The sequence below is a fragment of the Choloepus didactylus genome, chromosome X (assembly GCF_015220235.1).
Source record: "Choloepus didactylus isolate mChoDid1 chromosome X, mChoDid1.pri, whole genome shotgun sequence".
NCBI classification, from domain to species: domain Eukaryota; kingdom Metazoa; phylum Chordata; class Mammalia; order Pilosa; family Megalonychidae; genus Choloepus; species Choloepus didactylus.
The window spans coordinates 13873753-13896302 of record NC_051334.1 but is presented as its reverse complement, the minus strand read 5'-3'; the positions used below and the strand labels follow the sequence as shown (position 1 = coordinate 13896302).

Genomic DNA, 22550 nt, shown 5'->3' with positions numbered 1-22550 from the left:
AGATGTCTCACTTCTCCTGGCTGTGTCCCTGTCTCAGTACTCTGTCTGGCACCCTGGGTTCTCCAAAGCTGGTGTCCTTTCTCGCTCTTGCCAGCCTTCTCGGAAACTTGTGTGCCTCCCCACCTTACCAAGCCTCTGCACCCAGCTAAGGTATAACCCTTCCTACCGATATACCACGAGGCAACCCCTTTAATGCAGTGGCTCCCAACACTGACCGTATGTTAGAATCTAAATAATGATGTGCAGGCCCCACTCCCAGAGATCTGGAATTAATTGGCCTGGTGGGGGGACTGGCAATTCTGATATTCAGCCTGGGTTGAGAGATGGCTCTCATCAGTTGTAGTTTTGGTCCTAGCCCCCTTGAATGCCACCCACCCAACATTACAATAAAGTTTTAGGGAAACCTTGTCGGGGGGAGTGTGCAACTGGATTGGGTCAACAGGTTTGGGGGCATTTAAATTGCAGTCCCAACAGTCCAACAATGGAAGTTTCAGAATGATTCCTTCCAAAGGGGTTTGAGAATCCTTTTTAATAACATTTACATACTTTGATGGATGATACAATGAGTAACTTTTTGCTTGTTAGGCTATACTAGGCCTTGAAAATGTATTGCCTTAAGTTTTGTACCCTATGGCTGTGGAGTTTTGGAGGCTGTATTGAATTGGCACACAGATGAGGAAGGCAGAATCAGAAGCTGTGAAATAGCATAAAAAAGGAGTGAAATATGACAGTTTGCCACATCCACTCACTTTCTGGGAAAATGCTTATATATGGGAGATAATGCACCAATATCTGCAGCAGACATTTTTTGTGTGTGATCATAAATGACAGAGTTTCTTCTAATTTTAAAAAAATCCCATCGGAGCCAGTGATATATATATATATATGTGTGTGTGTGTGTGTGTGTATATATATATATATATATTTTTTTTTTGCATAGGTATATGACATGATAAAAACTGTGTGTTATCATTACTTTGACCAAACTGTATTGGCTGGAAGGCAGGATGGGGAGACTGGTGACTGAGTTCATCCATCCATCCATTTATTCATTTATTCATTTGATCAATGATATTAATTGCATGTTTGCTCTGTGCTCATCTCTCTTTTGGGTCCTGAGAGCACAGTGGTGGATGAGATGGGTGAACGTCTGTTCTCCTGGAACTTAAATGCTATTGGGGGAATATACAATAAGCAACTGGGTCACATTAATAAACAGGGGAAGGTTCATTTACAGGGGGTTCAGGTGAGGCTTTTCTGTGGAGGTGAAATGTGAGCTGACAGCTTAATGAACGGGTCAGCCGTGGGAATCTGTGGGGAAGTTGAACTTCGCTTAGCAGACAGACGCACAGACCGCGGGGGTGGGGTGCAGTCAGAAGGAGGCCAGAGCGGGAGGGCTTCGTAGGCCCTGGCCTGGGGTGTGGATTTGACACGCCCGGGAGGCAGGAGAAGTAATGGCGGTTGTCCAAGCTTGTATGGTGAGTGTTTAGAGAAGAGTGGCAGTAGCAAGTATTCTGAAACGAGGTTTCAACATTTTTATTTATTTATTTTGAAGTGACTGGATAAAATTCGTAACCGTCTCCCACCCTGGAATGACTCTCCAGCCCCCTCCGCGTATCCTTTGCATCTTTCAAGACTCAGCTCAATTTTCATCCCCTCGATGAAGTCTTCTTGGACCTTCTGGCCACATGGACGCCCCCCTTCTCTCAATTTACAGGAATAATTTGTATTGTTCAACTGTTACTGTATCTTTGGATTCTCTGGTGTATCTTTTATCTCTTGGTGAGGTTGTAAGCTTCTCGAAGTCAGGATTTGTGGTGGTTTGGAGCTTTATACCCCAGAGAAACATGTCCTGAATCTTAATCCATTCTTGTGGGGGTGAACCCATTGTAAATAGGACCTTTTGATGAGGTGACTTCAGTTAAGGTGTGGCCCAACCCAATCAGGATGGGTCTTAATCCTATTAGCAGATGCCTTTATAAGCAGAATGAAATTCAGACAAAGAAAGAGAAAGCCTTAGGAAGAAGCCACAAGTCAACGGAACCCAGAAGAGAAACCAGGAGAGGCCACCATGCACACTGCCAGATGACAGAAAATCCCAAGGACCAAGGATCACTGGCAGCCAGCCCCAGAACACCACAGGCTTCTGGGAGAAAGCATCACCTTGATGATGCCTTGACCTTGGACTTCTGGACTCAAAATTATGAGCCAAGAAATTTCCATTGTTTAAACAAACCCAATGCATGGTATTTGCCTCAGCAGCTGGGAAACTAAAACAGGAGTCATGTTTTATATTTAAGTAGTGCAACAAAAACACTTTTATGAAAAAGCTTCCATTCTCTCTAAGGGCACACTGGGGATAGGTGGGTGGGGAGAGCCAGAGGCTCCCACCCGTGCCTTGTCCTTGGTAAAATGGCTTTTACCTATTGAAAGAACATGAACTATTGGGTGGGCATACATGAGACTGGACAAAAAAGCCTGGAGAGGGCTAAAATCTTCCACAGAAGAAAGGGAGGTGCCTGAAGGGATGAGTGGGGTGGAATGCAGAGGAGAGACATTTAGAGGATATTTTTTTTTGGGGGGGACTTGTGTGCTATACAATACAAATTCCTTATCTATCTCCTCAGGAGATGATCAGTAAAATTCTCACAGATTGTTTGCAGCACATGGATTCTTTATGACATCTGAAAAGACTGTCCAGGAAAGAGGCTGTGAACTGGGAGGGCAGACATGGGGCCTTTCTTGTCGTTTGCCTTTTCTTGGCCCAGCACAGTGAGGGGCACCAGCTAGATGCTCAATATTGCTTTTGCTTTGAATATACTTTCATTTTTACAACTTTCCTTTGAGGGCCCCCATTTTATCAGATAAGAAAACTGGGCCACTGAAGTACCACATTATTCTGCTTCCCCAATTCTTGCATGCTATGGGTGAGGCATTACAGGAGGCTCTATTCATTATATCTGAGTGCACAAGCCTCGTTTCAACCACACGAGCTTCACTTTTCTGCCCCATCTTCATGTCTCAGCCCAAAGAGTTTATATTTTGCTTGGGTCATAAAACACTGGGTGATATTCAACTTAAAAAGACCAAACATCAGTCCACTAATGTTGCAATTTTACCTCTTTTCCACTGTGGTCCAATAGCAGTAACACTCATGCCTAGGAAAGCAGTGGTAAATAAGAGGAGGATGTCACCTGTGTTTCATTAAGACTATGAATCAACAAGTGCTCAAGGAATTCTGAAAGAGTTCGACCCACTAAGCGTCAAGAATACAGCTGGTGTGCCATCAGAATTTGCTGGATTAAATGGTTAGTGAGAGTTCTTGCTGCTCTTTGAACTGCAATGGACGTGTGGAAAAGAAGCTCATTCTAGAACAGAAATCATTGTGTTTAGATGGATGTTGCAACCATGTTGGAGCTCGGGATCTTGTTTCTTAAAACCAGGCAGAGTGTTACAGGTGGAAGGAGCCTTAGAGATGAAGAAGCTGAAGCCCCCAAATAGCACCTGATCTTCTGAGGTGCCCCCAAATAGCACCTGATCTTCTGAGGTGCCCAGATCTTCTGAGGTGCAGCTCAATATTCTTTTGGCCAGACATTCCCCTCACACGTGGTGGGTACATGGTGCAATTGACTAAGATAATGGATTCAATATTTCAGTCATATTCCATGAAAAACCATATTCCATGAAAACAAATGATGTTTATTCCCCTTTAACTGAATTTTTGGAAAATTCACAGTATCTTATCTCTCCACCAGCAACTTTCCTTTTGAAAATCATGTAGAACATGATTGAGAAATTAACTTTTGACTTCTTTGCTTGAAGTCGAGGTTCATCAAGACAGAAATAAACATAGTTTTCACCTTTCTCAGGGTTTAATGGGGGCTTGTGCAAAGACTGCCCTGAAGACAACCTACAACTGGCTTGGATTGTCAAAGAATGGGAGGGGGCGAGTCTTGTGTTTGGAAGTTTGAAGAGGGGAGAACCCTGATCCCCGGGAACAGTGGATGCTGGTGATGAGAAAGAGAGAGCAGGATTGCAAGTTCCACAACGGGAAGGAGCAGAACTTGCAGGAAGGTGAGAGGACCATGGGGAATGCCCTGTTGCTGGTGCAAAGCATCATGGTAAGTGGGCACAGCTGCAGCCTGCCCAGATCAATGTCACTCAACCAGTGATGGGGGTGGATGGGCATGGCTCACCAGGAGAAACCGCTCGTCACTGCCCCAGCACTGACAAACTGATGCCGGACTTGCCGCCAAGTCCAATTCAGGTGAGTGGGTACTTGAGCCAGATTTCCCTTGATTCAGATGAAGACATGCAATTGCAGCTATTTTCTGAGTGTCAGGGAGTATCTCATACCGGTTTCATTAATAATAATTGTATCATGACAATAGCTACCATTTACTTAATACCTACAACGGCCCAGGAACTTTCTGTATGTTATTTCCACTGATCCTCAAAGCAACCCTGCAAGGTGGGTATTCTACCTGGCAAAAGGAACAGAACCAGAGAGGTTAGTTGGCTTGCCCAAGGTCACACAGCTAGTCTGTGAGAAAATGTGTATAAAGTGGTTAGTTCAGTGTCCAGTACAGAATAAGCACTTAATAAATAGCCCTTATGACTCAAACATGTATGCTTCTTGCAATGCATGGGCCATTTTGTCCCCAGCGGGTCAGCTGTCTCTGTCCCTTCCACTCCATAGCTACCACTCGACATAGGGTAATCTTAGGGTGGTAGCCTGGAAATTCATAAAGTTCAGTCAAGGGTGGCTCTCGGCCTGAACAGAGAGGTCGCCTCACCATTCCTTAAAGACTCTCCTCTGAAGTGAGAAGCTTTTGGAATCAGGGTGAGTAGCAGCAGACTCCCAATCAGGAACCAAATGGAGAAGTTTTCTTGAGAGACTCTTCCCGCAAGGTCCAGTCCTGAGAGCTACCTCGGAGCTGCCCTGTGGCTCTCCTTAGCGAGGTCTGGAGAGCCTTGGAGAAGTCTAGCCAGTCACAGGTAGCATCCCACTCAGAAGATACTAGAAGATGGGGTCCCCATAGGAAGCCGGTTTCCTGATGCAAGGGCCTGGTGACAAATCCCTGGCTCTTCGTTAGATGGGTCCAAATCCCAGAACTGGCTTTGCATTAAGAGAATGACAGGAGCATGGGCCTTTTGTTCCAAATCCTCTTTCGAGGTGCAAGGCAACCCTGCGTGTGTGTGTGTGTGTGTGTGTGTGCGTGCTTGTGCTTGTGTGTGTGTGTGTGTAAGGAGTGATGGCCTTTTCCTCCCATCTATTCCCGGGGGCTCTGGGATTCAGCAGGAGGAAGAAGAGAGGAGATGGGAATGGAGAGTGTGTGTGTGTGAGTGTTGGGAGTAGGGGGTATTTAGAAGTTTCAGGACCTGGTGAGAAGTGGAAAGGGGTATTAAAGTAAAGCAAAGGGCAGCTGGAGCCATGGCCCCTTCACTTCCTTCTCACGCCCCCTGCATCTCGCTTAAACGGGGACCTGCCGGGAGGGTTTTCCCAGCTACTAGCATAAAGCAGTGTAGGAGAGAGAACAGAATAAAGTCCAGGATTAATATAAAGCACCATCAACTCCTGAATTCTTCTGAGAAAATTTTAGAAGTAAATTTCCTGGCTAAATATTAGCTTATCTTTCATGTTTGGGAAATGTTGGCAACTGGTCTCTAATCAGCATTTGTTAAAACGCCCTGCTAAGATGGGCCACTAGAGTCGAGGCTTGAATTTCCTGTCGCTTTTGTACCTGGAGCTGCCACAGCAGTCGGTGCCTGTGTAGCTTCATTCTCTCTGTTCTTGGCGTTCGCTCTGACAGCAAGGAATTCCTTCCTTTACGGAACAAGTGTCATTTTGTTCAAACTGGATGCCTGTCATTTCTTCCTTGCAATGTGTTGATAGCTAATGTGCATTTTATCAAAGGGATTGAATGGTTCACATACAGGTTCCATGATGCAGTTCTCCATTGGGAGACATTTTTTATTACCTGGAGCTCTTAACTGGTTTACAATGAAAACTTTTAGGCACTCCTTTGCCCTGAAAAATTGCTCTCAGAATCTGCAGATAACAGAGAACAGATAATGGCAAGAGACAGTAAGCTCGTGCAGCCTGTAATCAAGCTCACACTTAGAGCTCAGTTTGTCTATTAAACCTGGGGGGGTTGAGGGATAGCCCAGGAGCTGTTCCTGAGACCCAAGTTGCACAGAGAGAATTTCGGGGTGTTGCTTTGCGATTGACTCTTCCCAGAAAGGGTGATCCATTCCTGTAGCCACCCTGAGTGGAGCAGCAAGTGCCCCTCCCAGACAGAGAAGGATTCGCTCTGAATCTAGGTCCGGGCTCCTCCACCTCAACATGATTGACATCTTGGGTGGGATCATTCTTGGTTGTGTGAGGGGCCGTCCTGTGCACTGTGGGATGTTTATCAGCGTCCCCGGCCTTTACCCACCGGATGTCAGTAGCACCAGCCCCCCAGTTGTGACAACCCAAAATGTCTCCAGTTCCTGCCAAATGTCCCCTGGGGGCAGACGGCCTCCTGTGGAGAGCCACTGCTCTGAGGTACTCACAGGTGTCTCTTTCAGTACAGCTGTAGAAGATTTTGAATGCTTTTCTTCACAGAGCTGCACAACTTGAAGAAGCCTCTAGGGACGAGCAGGGATGCTAATTGAGCTACTCCACAGAGGTGCCACTGAGGGACCTCGCAGAAGCTGTGGGAAAAGGGATGTGCCCTGGAAGCTTCCACCTGGAAGAACACACCCCCTCAGCCCAGGAGCTCAGAAGATCCTGTCACGTGATGGGCTTCATCGCTGAGGATGGGGTAGCTCTCTGTGAGACAGGGTCAGTCAGCCTCTTCCGACTGCTTGATAAGGTGTCCTTAGTGGGGAAGGGAAGAGATTGTAGGGTTTATCTTGAGTTTTCATGAAAGGGAGACAGCATACAGTCCAATAAGCATTTATTTTGAGTCTCCTCTTTACCAGGCTCTGTTCTTAGATATGGCAACGGTGGTAGATGGCCTAAATGGCCACAATTATTTACCTCTGTGTATCCATGCTTTTGGGTAGTCCCCTCCCCCAGTGACCCTGGGCTTGACCATGTGTTTCAGTTTGCTAAAGCTGCCAGAATGCAATATACCAGAAATAGGTTGGCTTTTACCATGGAGGTTTATTAGCTTACAAATTTACAGTTCTAAGGCCATGAAAATGTCCAAATTAAGGCATCAACAGGACATTACCTTCTCTGAAGAAAGGCCACAGCATTTGGGACACCTCTGCCACATGAGAAGGCACATGGCTAGCGTCTATTGTTCCTTCTGTCCCAGGTTTCTTTGCTTTCAGCTTCTGGCTCCAGTGGCTTCCTCTCTCAGCTTCTGTAGGTGTGCCCTTGTCTCTCAGCTTCTCCGGGGCTTCTTTGAGCTCTCTGTCTGGGTTTTTCCTTTGTGTCCTTTATCCTTTTATAAGGGATTCTAGTAAAGGGATCAAGACCCACCTTGAATGAGGTGGGACACATCTCAATTGAAATAACCTAATCAAAAGGTCCCACCAACAATAGGTTTTCACCCACAGGAATGGATTAAAAGAACATGGTCTTTTCTGGGGTATGTAACAGCATCAAACTATACCATACCATATGATTTGCTTTGGCCAATGGGTCAATAGCAAATGTAATGCAAGCAGAGACCTGTGAAGCTCTTGCTCACCAGGGCTTATCCACTCTTGAGGCTCTTGAGACCCTTGCCCCTACTGCCAGGTGAAGAAGCCCGGGCTAGCCTGCTGCAGGATGAGAGACTTGTAACCCGGGGCTCCTGTTGCCCCAGCCACCAGCCAGCCAACCTCCAGAAGCAGTAACACCTAGCTGGCCAGCAGCCTAATGGGTCATGGCCCAGCTAAGCATAGCAAAAGACCTGCAAAAGAAAGGCCCAGACCATTGCCAACTCACAGAACCATGAATGAAATAGGTGGTTGTAGTTTTTAGGCCACTGAGTTTTAGGGTGGCTTGTTATGCAGCAAAAGCTAATTGATAAAGAAACACAGAGGTGGATAAGACGTAGGTCTTGCTTCCAGGACTCTACAGTCTAATATACCAATAATTTTCTTGCAAGGGGGCATGCTTGTGTGATAGGGCACTTCAAGTCATGGTAGAGGGCAAAACCTAGGCACTCACATTTTCTATCCCCCCACCACCCCGCCATGGCATACTAGTTAAAAGCATGACTCTGAAACCAAAGTGCTTGGGTTCAAATCCAGGCTCCACCACTTAATAACTCTGTGACCCTGGGTAAGTTACTTATCTTTTGTCTCTCTATTTCTTCTGTAAAATGGGGCAATAATAGCACCTACCTCATAGGTGGTTGAGAGGATGCATATCTATGTATATAGAGACATTGCCTAAACAGTGTCTGATACTTAGGAAGTATTTTGGAAATGTTAGCTAGATACAGTAGATCTAAAATTGACTCTGCATTAAAACTGTCTTTTCAAGGAATGCTTTCCCCTAAATACAATAGTAATATACGTTCCTTGTGGGAAATTGTAAAAAGAGGGGAAAAGTAAAGAAGGGAACAAATATCATCCCTTAGATTTTGTGCCAAATTTAGCAATCGTGCATTTGAAAAAAAAGAAAAAACAACAAGCTACTTTGATGAGCCGTTGGAGAAAGGTCATTCAAAATACTCTAGGAATAAATGTATCAAGCACTTAGTCTGGTGGTGCCATTTGTGTAGACTTTACTCAGTGTACACTTCTCCAGTTGGATTGGAGGAGCTCAAGTAGTTCTTTGTCCTACAGCAACTGGGGTAATCTACAGATCTCAATGGACTATTGAAATATTGGGGCAAAGGGTGAAAGAAAGTATGCAAGGAAGGCAACAATTTAGCAACTCCATACCCTTGGAGCATTTTAAACTAAAAAGCACTATCTTATATGCCGCCTCAGCTGCCATGCAGGGCAGCTGGGTAAGCTCGTGAGGGTGGGTATTCTAGAAGCAGCAGCTGCAGTTTGGAGTGGTGCAGCAGCTCCCCTGAGGTCACACTGGGAGTGATGGGTGGGCCTGGGCTCACACCCAGGTCTGCTGACCTAACATCCAGCCCTTTTGGCTGCTCACTCTAACGTGGAAACCAGTGGGGCCAACACTGGTTTCAGGGGGTCTCTAATGAAGTGAATGTGACCCCTTTAGGAAAAGAAACCTAAGCATGAGAACATAGTATGGTTTCTAAGATATTCTGAAGACCCCAGGGCTGGAGCTAACAGTACTGTAGGGCAACAGATTAGAGTTGGTGAGAGCACGTGGTATTCTCCAGGTTCTGCTGTTGTTGAAAGGCTTAAGAGCCCCCTGACCCTCTGGGAAACCACTGTCCTCATTTCCAATTTCAGCAGTTCTAGACCTTTATAAATGGAATCATGTAATATGCATTCTTTTGTTTCTGGTTCCTTTAGCTCAACATAATGTTTTTGAGTTTCATTCACATTGTTGAATGTTTTACTGCTGAGTAGCATTTTTTAAAAAAACATTTACATTTCTATGGCTTTTCAAAATGGCAATTCATTCACAGTACACGCAGCTGTCTGAGCCCCCGTCATGTGAGAGACATGATGCTGGTGTTGGGGTTACAGCAGTGAACAAGGAATCAATGGTTCCTCACCGCATGGAACTTCTGGTCTGATGGGAGGTGATTGGGAAGACAAAGTGTATAAAACAATTGCGGCCAGGTGTAAACATTCACAAGAATTTAACATTCATGTGAATATTTTGTTCTTTATAAAAATGGCTTCACTGAGATATATTTTTATGCCATCAAATCCACTCATTTTATGTGGACCATTCGACGATTTTTGGTAATTTTTACGGAGTTGTGCCACCATCACCACAATCCAATTTTCGAACAGCTCCATCATCCCCAAAAGATCCCTTGGGCCCACTTGCAGTGATTTCCCGTTCCCACTCCCAGTGTTAGGTGACCCCTAATCTACTTTCCATCTCTCTAGATTTGCCTTTTCTGGACAGTTCATGTAAGTGGACTCATGCATTCTGTGGTCCTTTGTGTCTGGCTTCTTTCACTTAGCATAATATTTTTGAGGTTCATCCATGACGTAGCATGTAGCCGTACTTGGTACTTTTGTGTTGCTGAACAGTATTGCATTGTATGGAGATGTCATATTTTGTTTATCCATTCGCCAGTTGATGGGCACTTGGTTTGCGTCTACATTTTGGCTATTGTGAATAATGTTGCTCTGCAAATCTTTGTGTGGACATAGGTTTGTATTTCTCTTGAGTAGATACCTGGGAGTAGAATTGCTGGGTCATATGGGGGGCAGGTGAAGTCTGACCACCAAGCTCCCCAGGCCTGGAGAGGGTGGGCAGGCCCAGAGAAAGACCAGCAAGGGGCACTGTTTGCATGTTCAGAGTCCCTCATCCAGTCTTTAGAGGAATAGGGACTTTACAGTCCTGTATGTGGGGCCCTTATGAGACTCTTGGGAAGGAGGTCCAGCCCATGCCCTGAGTCTTCACCAGCTGGCCCTCGAGGACAACTACAGCAGTGTCCTTCAGGGCAACTGTAAGACCAGGAAGTCTCCTGGGCACCTGTCCTGGTGGATGGAAGAGCCCTTGGACCTGGATTTTGGGACTGAACTGGGCATGCTGGAAAGCCCTGAGTTGGGATAGTGGGAAGCTGGCATCTCAGATATTGTAAACAGATAGTTATATACGTGGTAATGGCAAGGAAGGCCATAGATGAGGAACCTTAGATGAGGTTCCTTAGATGAGACCTTAGATGAGGAACCACCATCTAAGTCAGGAGGAGGCAGTGCACAAGCCTTCCCAGAAGAAATGCTCTTAAAAGAAACCTGAAGGATGAGTTAGTTAGGCATAGAGAGGGTATAGGAGCATTTTCAAGGGAACAGCACATACAGAGTCCTGGGAAAGAGAGAATGGCTACTTCGAGCACCTGGAAGTTAACTATGTCTATAGGACAAGTCTTACAAGGAGGCTGGAGATGTGGCATCGTCTGGACTCTGTAGAGCTGCATTGCCCAATATGGTAGTCACTTGCCACGTGGGGCTCTGAAGCCTGTGAAATGTGGCCAGTCCAAATTGAGATGTGCTCTAAGGATAAAAGACACACGGAATTTTTAAGATTTAGTATGAAAAACTCAATGCAAACTATCATCAAAATTAACAATTTTTCCAATATCGATTACATATCGAAGTGATCCTATTTTGGATATATTGACTAAAATAAAATATAGTATTAAAATTAATTTTATCTTTTTAAAACTTTGAAAAATATGACTATTATAACATTTGAAGTTACCCATATGGCTCCTAATATAGTTCCATTGGCTAGCACTGTTCTAGAACTTTGACCATGAAGGATTTGGATCTTCATATGTAGTAAAATGGGAAGGCATTGATGGACTTTAAGCACAGAGAAGTTGTGATCATTTTTAAAAAGGGGATTGCCTTGGATGTAGTCTGGAGAATAGATTGGAGGGGACAGAGTGGCTGTCAAGAAGCTGGTAGGCAGTAGTCCAGGCAAGAGATGATTGTTGCTTGATGGTGAGTGGGAAAAACAGCTTCCTGATCAGCATATCAAATATAATCAGAATTTCGGAGAAAATAAGAACAATTTATGTACCAGAGGGTCTGTCAAGGCAGGTTTTAAATGGAGTGTTCTTCAAGAGGGAGCAGCTTAAAATTCAAGGTTCTTTTGTGTCTAATGTTGAGACCACGGGTTACCTGGAGAATATGCACTTGTTCATGAAAGAGCCGCTTAAATGGCAACTGTAAACTTTGCCAAATGTGGCACTAGACCATCTTAATGATTTGACTTCGACTCTGAGCAAGGGGAGCCATTGGAGGGTTTTGAGCCCAGGAGGGACATGACCAGCAAGTCATGGCATTTTTTAAAAAAATTTAAAATTATTTTTATTTCAGAATTGCCTTTATGTACAGATATCATTTTAAAAATGCACATACACTGGAGATTTTCTAAGAAAAAGGAGCTGGAAATAAAACTTGAGGGCAATTGGGAGAACTGAAATTGTCCCAGAAATTCTGAGGATCATGCTTCTTTAAATGTCCTTGATAACCTCTTCAAGGTCTTCCCTTGTGAACATGTGGAAGTTCTGGCCAGGCTGCACTGTGGCTAGCTCTATGTTAGTTGCATTCAGTTTCTCCTCCCTTACTTGTTTGAGAATGATGAGTGAAGATTTGATGGCTTCTTTCAGGGTCATAGACTTGTGGTAAACTTCTTGCAAAGAACTCTGGGTATCCTCTGAAGCAGAGCCAATTGCTCAAGCATCACACTGTACAAAGGTCCCAGGTGGGTCCATATGGACTAGCTGGGGTCCTTTCTCATCAACTCCTCCAAATAACAGAGCTACTCCAAAGGGACGAGACATGGCACCTGGATCTGCATCTTCTTCTCCAAACTGTAGAGCCAGATTGGACACAGCCTGGGTCACACTCTCCACTGTCATTGTTTCATTTTAGGTGAACCAATGGTTCTGTGTCTCCACTCTGGCTTTATCAGTTAAAGTTTTCTCAATGCTGCTGGGCTCCATAAGTGGGGAGGTAATTCTCTTCTCCACAGCTAGACACACACCTTCTGATGTCTGGATCCCAATGGCTGTAGAACCAAGCTTGATAGCCTCAATGGCATATTCCACTTGAAATAATCTTCCTTCAGGAGAAAAAGTATTCATGCCCCTGTCATACTCAGACTGGGTGAGGAACATGGCAAGGCCAGGAGAAGGGAGCAGCGGGTATTGGAGGATTCTGAGGGCCAACACGATTCCGCCAGCACCAACTCACCCACATGGCCACAGAACTGAAGGCCTTGCTCCCAAGTCATTGCATTTTGATGGGATGATGCTGGCTGCCATGTTGAGAATAGACTGAAGGGGGCAAGGGTCAGAGAAGAAAGACCTGTTTATTTAAGTGCGTCTTCATTGTTAGGCATTTTAGTTCTTTCCAATTTTCTCTAACTTTAAACAGAGTCATCAAAAAAATTTTATTGCATCTTTCATTTATTTTCTTAAGATAAATTCCAAGAAGCTGAAGTCCTGGACAATGGGGACATCTGTTCTTACAGCTTTTGATTTATGTTGCCAAATTGCCTTCCAGAAAATTGGACCCAACTTACACTCTTGCCAGCTGGGTATGAGAGTGCCGGCTTCTCTCTGCTTGTGCCAACCCTTGGCAATATTTCCCTTTCTTAAACATAATCAAGCAGGAGTTCCAAGTATGCCTTTAAAATACTTCTTATATGGATTGGCCCATTTGCTTCCCCATGAAACACCTCTCCCCACTGTGCTCTGGTTCAGCTATTCCATTAAACTTTGGGTAAATTATATCTTCAATCTTTTCTGGTTAGCGCTGACAATTTATTAAGTGCTTCCCATTCTAAAGGTGGGAGGATCTTGTCAAACTGGCATATTATTTGTTTTCCACTTATTTAATATTTTTAAAAGGGGTTAAAGGATAGATGCAAAATAGCAATAAGAAAACAAGCTATGAGCATTTTTTTTTAAAAACCTGTTCATGGATCTTGAACTTTTGGTGATTTTTTTAAAAATTGAGAATCTCATCATTGTTAAAACCCCAAAGAAAATTCACGACAAGTTGGCTTAATTATGAGGGCAGAACAAATTTTTTGTGAATTTCTCTTCAGAGTGCTTCAAGGTTGGCCAGTAATTCTTGAGTCTTTCAGAATAAGACTTTTTCTTTAAAGATTTTTATTTCAAGCTAAGAGGCTGTAATACGTGATCTAGAATTGTTTGTTGTGAGAAAAGCATAACGGTAAATAAATGTCAGTATGTTTGTTAACATGCATGCATATATTTGAGTATAAGTTCTATTACTCTCTGTTCCCTAGAGAGTCACTGGGTGAAATTAATTTTAAAAGAACAGGCCCCTCAAAAGTTAAATTCGATTGAGGAGTGAGACTGCAGTTGGATTATGTTTTGATCTTTTTGGATTAGTCATCCTAATATGTTTCACAGTCCTATTTTCATACGTCTCTATAGGTCAACTAAATGGCTTGTTCAAAATTCTAATTTTTTCTCTGCTCACAGATAATTTCCCTCAAAGGTAACCTTTCTCTTCTGTGGGTGTAATAGAAGTGTTTATGCAGAGAGCAAAGGAAAATGGATTATATTTTGTAATATACCGAGCTGTAAGACAGATTTATGATTTCCTACTCTGCAGCTGATCTTTGCTTTCCCCAGAACTGGAGGTTTAAAAGAGGGCTGAGCTGCTATTGCAGTCCTGTGGAAAGGGAAAGAAGTGGGTCTGTCAGTACAGATAAGAGGAAGGGGTGGCGGCTAGTGGGGGGTGAAGTGGGGTGGGGGATGGAGATGGGCCTTAGGGCCTGTCAAGACCCGAAAAACTATTTCGGTCACAAACCTGCCCTTGGTGTCTCATTTCTGAAATCAGCCCATTCTTCATGCTTAATGCATTTGTTACTCTTCACTGATTCTTCCAGAAATCTCTTTGCTTTACTACCTCCTACTCTTTCTTGGTGCCGTCGTTTCCAGATTCCTGGATCACTCTTCCTTGAAAAATATATCTTCTGGCTCCTTGTCATTCTTTCCAGGGCTACTCCTGTGTAAGGACCATCCACAATGAGGTCCCTTCCGATAATACGACCTCTGTATTTCTTGACCCCCTCTCTGCTAATGATCTTGTTTACCACACTGCGTCGGGCATGCACCCTCAAGGTCATGGCAAATGTCACAAAAGGACAATATTTGCATTCATTTCCCTGCTTTTTTCTCTCTGAGCTGTTCTCTTTCACACAGAGATCAGAAAGGGTCAGCACCAGGGCAAATGTGTACTTTGATGCCTCATCGCCTTGCAAGGTCTTTTTCTCTCTAGAAGACCTCTGTCATGGTCCCACCCAGGTCTGCTGTCATAAACAGGTATGCTCTACTTCAAACCTTTCCCGTCCCACCACCGAAAACTGCTTTTCATATAATACATTCCTCAGTACTTTACTTTTCTAAGATGGGTTCACTAATAAGTCAACTGTCATCATTTAGCATTATTTCTATTATATCTACTAGTGTATATATACATACTGCTTTAGAAAGGATTTTATTTTATGTGCAAAGAATGGACAAGTGCTCTACCCATAAATTCTATTTTCCAAAAACAATAGGAGCTTTTGTAAAGTAAAGAACATAACAAATTTTAAAAGGTACTAGGATTTCTCAACTTCTAAATCAGTGCCAAGCTGGAAAAATAAAGCTTGTTCCACCAGGAATCTCAAGTTAGACAGAATATTCCATGAAGTGGAAATTGATAGAATTTAGTCCATTTCAGGAAAAGACTCTTCAGCTCTCACCCACAACACCCACAACTGGCTACCAGAACACTTAAACCAGGTCAGAACAGTCTAAATAAATTAGGCTTCAAGGTACGAGGCCAAAATGCTACTATACCAAAATGGGAAATCTAGAAATCAAAAGCCAAGTATGGAGGCCAATTGTCAGACAGGTTGGTAGTTTTTGTTGTATCCCCTCTTCTATAGCATTAATAAAGGGGAGTATTTTGCTGCAAATAAAAATTTATTTTATATATCATTAGCCATGAATTTTTGTCATTAGTTGTTACATCAGTGCTGGCTATTGCTGTTATCCAAATGACATGATCATTTTATGTCCACCATTCAGTCCTGTAATTCCAAATAGAATTTTCATGATTTAAATAAGTACATCTATCAGTGAAGTTTTAAAGTTGAGATACAATCTAACATCTATAACATCTGATGGTTTACAGCTAGCAATGTAGGAACGATGTATTTTTAATCACCTTTAATTTGTGACCTTATATAAAAAATAAATCAATAATTTAGAAGTTCCCAAAGGAGATTTTCAAATGCACATATAGAAATATTTACAATGAGATTTTTAAGAAATACCTTCCCTGTCCACATCCTGTTGTAGTTTCTGTACCATTTTTTCCTTTCAGCTGCTTTCCTTTGCTTGCAAGAAGATCCCGGGTAAGATGGAGGTTTGGGGGACTTCTTTGATGTCCTGAACTTCCTGTAGTTCTTTATTTTTCTTTGACCTGTTCATTATAAATTTAGCTTAGCCTTTCTGTTTAATTTCTTTGACTGTCTTCATTGCATCAATAGTTTTGTTCCATAGCTCTTGAGCTAGTACATAACAGGTTTATTTCTACGTTTTTCTAATTCAAATGAATTATTCACTGTAAGCTCTTTACTAGCTGCTTTCTGGAATGCTTTAGTCCACCTGACCTTGCAAGGATTATGCTCCTTTTTAAAATTTTTATGACATTTGGATTTACAGAATCTGAACACCTTGCAATTGTTGCGGGCAAACGTCATGCCATGGCTGGATAGATGGACCCCAAACAGAAATAACTCTATTAGTATATTTTAATCATAAAAGTAATACATATGTACTTTAGAAAATTTTGGAAAATACAAAAAAAATATAAAAAAAAAGAAAAACCACAAATTTTAAAGTGTTGACATTTTGATATATTTCCTTCAGTCTTTTTATTCTGTGAGAACTTGCCCAAGTTCTTTTTTCTTTCCTTCCTTCCTTCTTGAGAAGTTGTAAGTTTACAAATAATATGCATAAAACACAGGATACACATACACCACCCTATTATTGACACCTTGCATTGATGTGGAACATTTGCTACAATTGATGAGAGCACATTTTAATAATTGTGCTATTAACTATAGTCTGTGGTTTAACGTAGAGCTCACTGTTTGTGTTGTTCAGGTCCATGGATTTTTTTTTAATTTTTATTCTAATAACATAGGTTAATCACATTCACATGTCCAATTCAATGCTGCTCATTACATTCACAGTGTTGTGCTACCACCATCCATTATCAAACCTTCTCCATCATTCCAAACAGAAATTTTAAATAGATTTTAATTTTTAATTTTTAAGTTTTATAGACAAACACTCCCCTTTCACCCTGTACCTTCATTCCTCCCTGGTAACCTCTAATCTGCTTTCAATTTCTGCAAATTTGCTATTTCTAGTCATCTCTTATAAGTGATACCATCCTTACTCTTATATGCCTTGGTGACTTTACTGAACATGTTTTCAGGGTTCTTCCATGTTGCAGCAAGTCTCATAGCATCATTCTTTTTTATGGCAAAATAATATCCATTTTGTGTATGTACCACATTTTGTTTATCCATTCATTTGTTGATGGACACTTGGATTGTTTCCAGGTTTTGGTTATTGTGAATAATGCTGCTATAAACATTGGAGTACAAGTATCTGTTTGTGACCTTGCTTTTACTCTCTTTGGGTCTATATCTAGAAGTGGGATTGCCAGGCCGTATAGTAATTCTACGTTTAACTTTTTGAGGATCCGCCATATTGCTTTCCACAGTGGCTGCACCATTTTACATTCCCACCAACAATGCACTGGAGTTCCAGTTTCTCCGCATTTTCTCTAACACTTGTTATTTTCTGATTTTTAAATAATAGCCACCCTAGTTGATGTGAAGTGGCAACTCATCGTGGTTTATATTTGCATTTTCCTAATGGCTAATGCTGTTAAGCATCTTTTCATGCTCTTATTGGCCATCTGTATATCTTCTTTGGAGAAATGTCTTTCCAAGTCCTTTGCCCATTTTTAAATTGGGTTGTTTGTCTTTTTGTTGTTGCATTGTAAAAAATTTTTTATATATATATTTTGGATATAAAGCCCTTATCAATTTATAGTTTGAAACCATTTTTCCCATTCTGTAGGTTGTCTTTTCACCTTCTTGATAACTTCTTTCAATGCACAAAAGTTTTTAATTTTAACAAAATCAAATTTATCTATTCTTTCTTTTGTTCCTCATGCTTTTTGTGTCATATCTAAGAATCCATTGCCAAATCCCAGGTCATGAAGACTTTTCTCTATGTTATCTTCTAAGAGTTTTATAGTTTTAGCTCTTATATTTAGGTCCTTGATCCATTTTGAGTTGATTTTTGTATATAGTGCGAGGTAGGGGTCTAACTTCATTCTTCTGCATGTGAATAGCCATTTTTCCCAGCACCATTTGTTGAATGCCCAAGTCCTTGATTGCAAATCACATTAAGCAACTCTCATTAACTTGAGCAGAAAAGAAGCTTATTGGTAGGATACCAGGATGTTCAAAGAGAATATGGGAGGCTTGGAGAAACTGACTTGAATGTGGCAGGAAGGGTCCATGTTAAGCCTGTTGACCAGAACTTTCTTTGAGCTCCTCTGTTGCCACTGCTGAACATAAATGCTGTGGTTGGCACTGCAGCACTGGATCCCAGATGTGCTATCAGCTCCACCATAATGAATTCCAATTCTCCCTGCTTCTTTCTGTCACTAACTCAAGATTGAAGGACCTAAGTGGGAGCGTCTGACTGGCCAGACATACTACATGCCCAGAGCCCAGCAGCCAGGGTTGAGGGAAAGCCAGGATCTGGCCTTCCCTACTTCTTTAGCAGTCGGGAGGAACTCTGCTTCCCACAAGACTCACACAACGGCAAATTCTTCAAATAGAGGAACAGGGCTCAAATCCTGAGAAGGCCCCCTCCCACAGATCCATTACAGTTTATCCTTTGGCTATTCAATATCCACATACATTTTTCTTCCCATATTGTTTGTCTCAATAATTAAGGAAATATGTAGAGTCTACTGTCCTCATTTATACTTCTGGTCACAAGGCAATAGATGGCATTTATAACTTCTGTCCTCCCCTACACATTCCACATCTCTTTTGCCTGCAGCCTGATGAAACTTGTATCATTCCACCATCGTTCTCCAAGAAGCAACCATGTGGTCTGTGCTGGACAAGCTGGAAAATTAAGTAGGGATGTGTTAAGAATCACCATCCCTGCATTTCTTAAGATTTTCATGGAGATACTGATCGCTATAATTCCCTCAGATATGGTATTGCTTCTTAGTTTTCATTTTGAATTGAACGGGTATCCCTGGGGACTTCCACATGGCCCATTTTTACCTATGATCAGAGATGACGTGGGGATTCTACCAGTTGTTCAGATTTATTTAAAGTAAACCCTCAGAAAACAGAGAAATAATCATGGGCTTCAGAGTTTCACTATGTCCACTTTGAAGCAGACTTGGACTTGGATTCAAACTCCATTTATCACCTGAGTCTTATAAGCCTCCATTCTGCTTAGCAAGCTGCAGTGGTGCTAACTCAGATGCAGTGATTGGTAAACTCTGAAAAGGCTGCCCAATACACAGGCTTCTTGGTAAACATTCATAGGTCCCTTGGGGAAAGGCTGAGAGGAAAATTCTCAATATTTTTTGTGTGGGGTAATATCAGGACCCTTGTTTAAGGACCCCCGGCGTCCCCTTCACTGGGGGCTCAGGGCCTGGGAAGTGACAAAGTCTTCCTTGAACAAGGTGAGTCTTTCAAGGAAAGAGAGTCTCCAGATAAGGCACTGATAGCCTCATCAGACTTGGGAAGAAGGATGGCTTGAAACAGAATCCAAAGCTCAGTGGAGTTTGGCGATTTGAGTGTTTGCATCCTTGACCTCCTATCCTATCACTTGGCACCATTGCAATTCTTGGGGCCTGCTCTTTCCCTATTGTGGTAGAGTGAGTACCCCCCAGAAACACATGTTCTCTATCTTATTCCCATTCCTGGGGATGTGAAACCCATTTATAAACAAGACCTTTTGAAGATGTTATTTTTAGTTAAGTTGGACCAACGGAATCAAGGTGGGCCTTAATCTGTATTAGAGAAGGCCTTGTAAAGAGAACCTGGAAATCACAGAAGCCAAAAGGAGAGGACATTGCCATGTGATGGGAGGCAGAAATATGGGCCAAGGGACCCCAAGGACTGTTAGCAGCCAGCACCAGTACACTACAGGCTCCAGGAGAAAGAAAGTCATGCCAAGATGTTGATTTTGGACTTTTCCTAACCTCGAAACCGTGAGCCAGTGAATTCCTGTTGTTAAGCAAAAACCAGTTTGGAGTATTTGTGACAGCAGCTCTGGCAAACTAAGACACCCATTGATGCCCATATAAGTTTCATATAAGAAACTTAATGAGACTGAGATTCAACTGATGTTATAAACTAGCCACCCTTCAAAGGGGACATTTGATTCAGGGTAGTTTTATACTGCTGTTAAAAAATTAAGAGATTCTTTTTAGCACAGACATGGAAAGTCCCTAATTTCAGTTAATGCTTTCAGCCCAGAATTAGGAATTTGAGCACAGTGTTCTCTCTCTTTAAGCTTTCCAATATTAGAAGCAGCCACGTCGCTCTTCAAGTCCTTGATTTTTCGTGCCAGTTATATATGGCACTGCTAATGTGATTCCCCCAAGGCTTGCCTTCTCAAATAGGTCCTTTACAAATTATCATTTGATTAGCTGATTTCCACTCGGGGCACCAGATTTCTACTCCAGAATGCTATCTGCATTTAGCTCAACCAGGTTATATAATCAATCCCACATTCCCCTCCATTCCAGAAGATCTGTGGTCTGAAGCCCCCTCCTGATAAAAATTTCTGATCTGATTAGGGTTCGTGACTTCGACTTTATCTTATGCAGCAAAGGAATTGATTGGAAGGATAGCAAGTATCTCAGAGAACTGGAAAAGCTGCTGACAGGAAAGCTGCTGAGCCAGGCTTGACAGGCAAGAACTAAAGGGAATCCGGGCCAGAGGAGCCACAGAAAGTGTCATGGTCGGGCTCTGTGGGTTCTACTGCTCCTCTCACGGGGCATTGAATTCTGCAGTGACCATCAACGTTGAAAGGGATGCCAACTTCCTTTCTTGCATCCTGATTGGCTGAGCTTAGGTCACATTCCATGTCCCAGCTGCCTGGGTTCAGGGAAAGCAAGTCCTTGGCCTTTGGCTTCTGTGGAGAGGTGCCCTACTTGTGTCCACGATTCAAATGATGATAGGTTCCTCAAGTTTAATGTGCACATACATTGTGACATTGGGACTGCATGTCTGAGTGAAGGCTGACCTCAGAATGGGGCTGATCCAGTTCCACCTATAAAAATGACCTCAGAGGCCTGTTTCTTTGGAAATAGTAAATGTGGCATGTTTTGTGCCAGCTTTGTTTGGTATAAAGCCCCTGATCTGGATTGGGGCTGCTGTGAGCCGGCAGGCAGGCCTTGGGCCAAAGTGTCTGGAACGGTGTAAAAGATTTTTGGGAAACTAAGGCTGTACCTTCTCTGTGTCAAGGTGACCTACCCAAGTCTTGGGTGTCGTTTTCTGGCAGCCTTCCACTCCCTGTGTGGGTGAGGGGACAAAAGAAGCGGTGCCCTTGGGTAGCTGTTGGGTGTTTTATTAGTTTCCTATCACTGCTGTAACAAATTCCCCCAAACTTAGTGGCTTAAAACAACCAAATTTATTATTAATATACGGTTCTGTAAGACAGAAGTCTGACGTGGGTCTCACTGAGCTAGGATCAAGGTCAACAGCACTGTGTTCCTTTCTGGAGGTTTAGGGAAGAATCTGTCTCCCGGCCTTTTCCGGCTTCTGGAGGCTGCCCACGTTCCTTGACTCATGGCCTTTTCCTCCATCTTCCAAGCCAGCAATGGAGGGTTAACACCTTCTTCCACTACACGGCTCCGAACTCTTCTGCCTCTCTCTTCCACTTGTAATGACCCTTGTGATTATACTGGGCCCACCTGGATCACCCGGGATACTCTTCCCTATGTTAAGGTCGGCTGATTAGCAACCTTCCCTTGAGTGCCCTACCTGGCATGTCAGGTAACATATTCACAGGTCTGGGGATTAGGACGTGGATATCTTTAGGGGATCATAATTCTGCCTACCACAGGCGTCACAGTGAAATGAAGATGCCATGCATGCCATTTCCTGTCCTTTATAGTGCACAGTGGGTCGTGAATCTGATTGCCAATTTGAACTGGCAACCACTGCTGTGTTGATGCCCATCAGAACTGAGTTTGTTTGTTTGATTTTTTGGGTATGTGGATTTTATTGGGGGCATTTTCAAGCACAACTTAAGTCCCTACAGGGGTATATTGCCATTCTGAAAATGGGTTCATTTCTTAATTGGCGAGCTCCTAGAATTTCTTTTCTTTCCAAAACCTCTGAAAATAATTCTAAGATAAGATGCTGGGCATTGGGATTCTGGAAATGTGGTAACTATCCAAATCTCCAAAGCTTTAGAACTTTCCTTGGCCAACAGGAAGAGTTGAAAGCTATTGTTTTCTCTTAGAGATAAAGTGTTTTAAAGAAAACCTGTCTGATGGAAAATGTAAGGGAAGTCAGTATGCCAGGCTGGGCCGCTGTAAATTTATTTTCATCATCTCCTTCATTGAGTCAACCAGATCTTTGGCTCCAAATATGCTGTCTTTCTAAAAATTTCATTTCAGCTGTCAGGGTAATCAAAATGGTTTCAAAAGCTTTCCTTGAATCCTGAATTGAAATAAAATAATAAAATACACCGTCACATGCCAGATTCTACTGAAGAAAGATACCAGATATGGATTGGTCTTGTATTTTTAAAAAGTCGTCTTTATTAAATTCTTTACTTTGACAATGTTTTGGAGAATCTATGCCTGAAATATGCAATTTCAGAATAAATCAAATGACTTTT

The 22550-nt window shown here is 42.7% G+C and overlaps 1 protein-coding gene and 2 pseudogenes across 2 annotated transcripts in view; 1 reads left to right on the top strand and 2 right to left on the bottom strand.

Annotated features, from left to right (window-relative positions):
- The window catches only part of CTPS2 (CTP synthase 2), a 383279-nt gene that overhangs the window by 278046 nt on the left and 82683 nt on the right, over positions 1-22550 (top strand). The window contains exon 17 of one of the 2 annotated variants that reach the window (XM_037822638.1): positions 3870-3947. The exons of the other annotated variant lie outside the window; for it this stretch is intronic. Coding sequence (XP_037678566.1) covers positions 3870-3876 — 7 coding nt within the window. The 3' untranslated portion in view covers positions 3877-3947. Of the gene's footprint in view, positions 1-3869; positions 3948-22550 lie in introns of those variants that run through there. 2 annotated transcript variants of the gene reach the window in all.
- On the bottom strand, positions 12057-12722 carry LOC119523829 (annotated as a pseudogene).
- Positions 15897-22550, bottom strand: part of LOC119523218 — a 35003-nt pseudogene continuing 28349 nt past the window's right edge.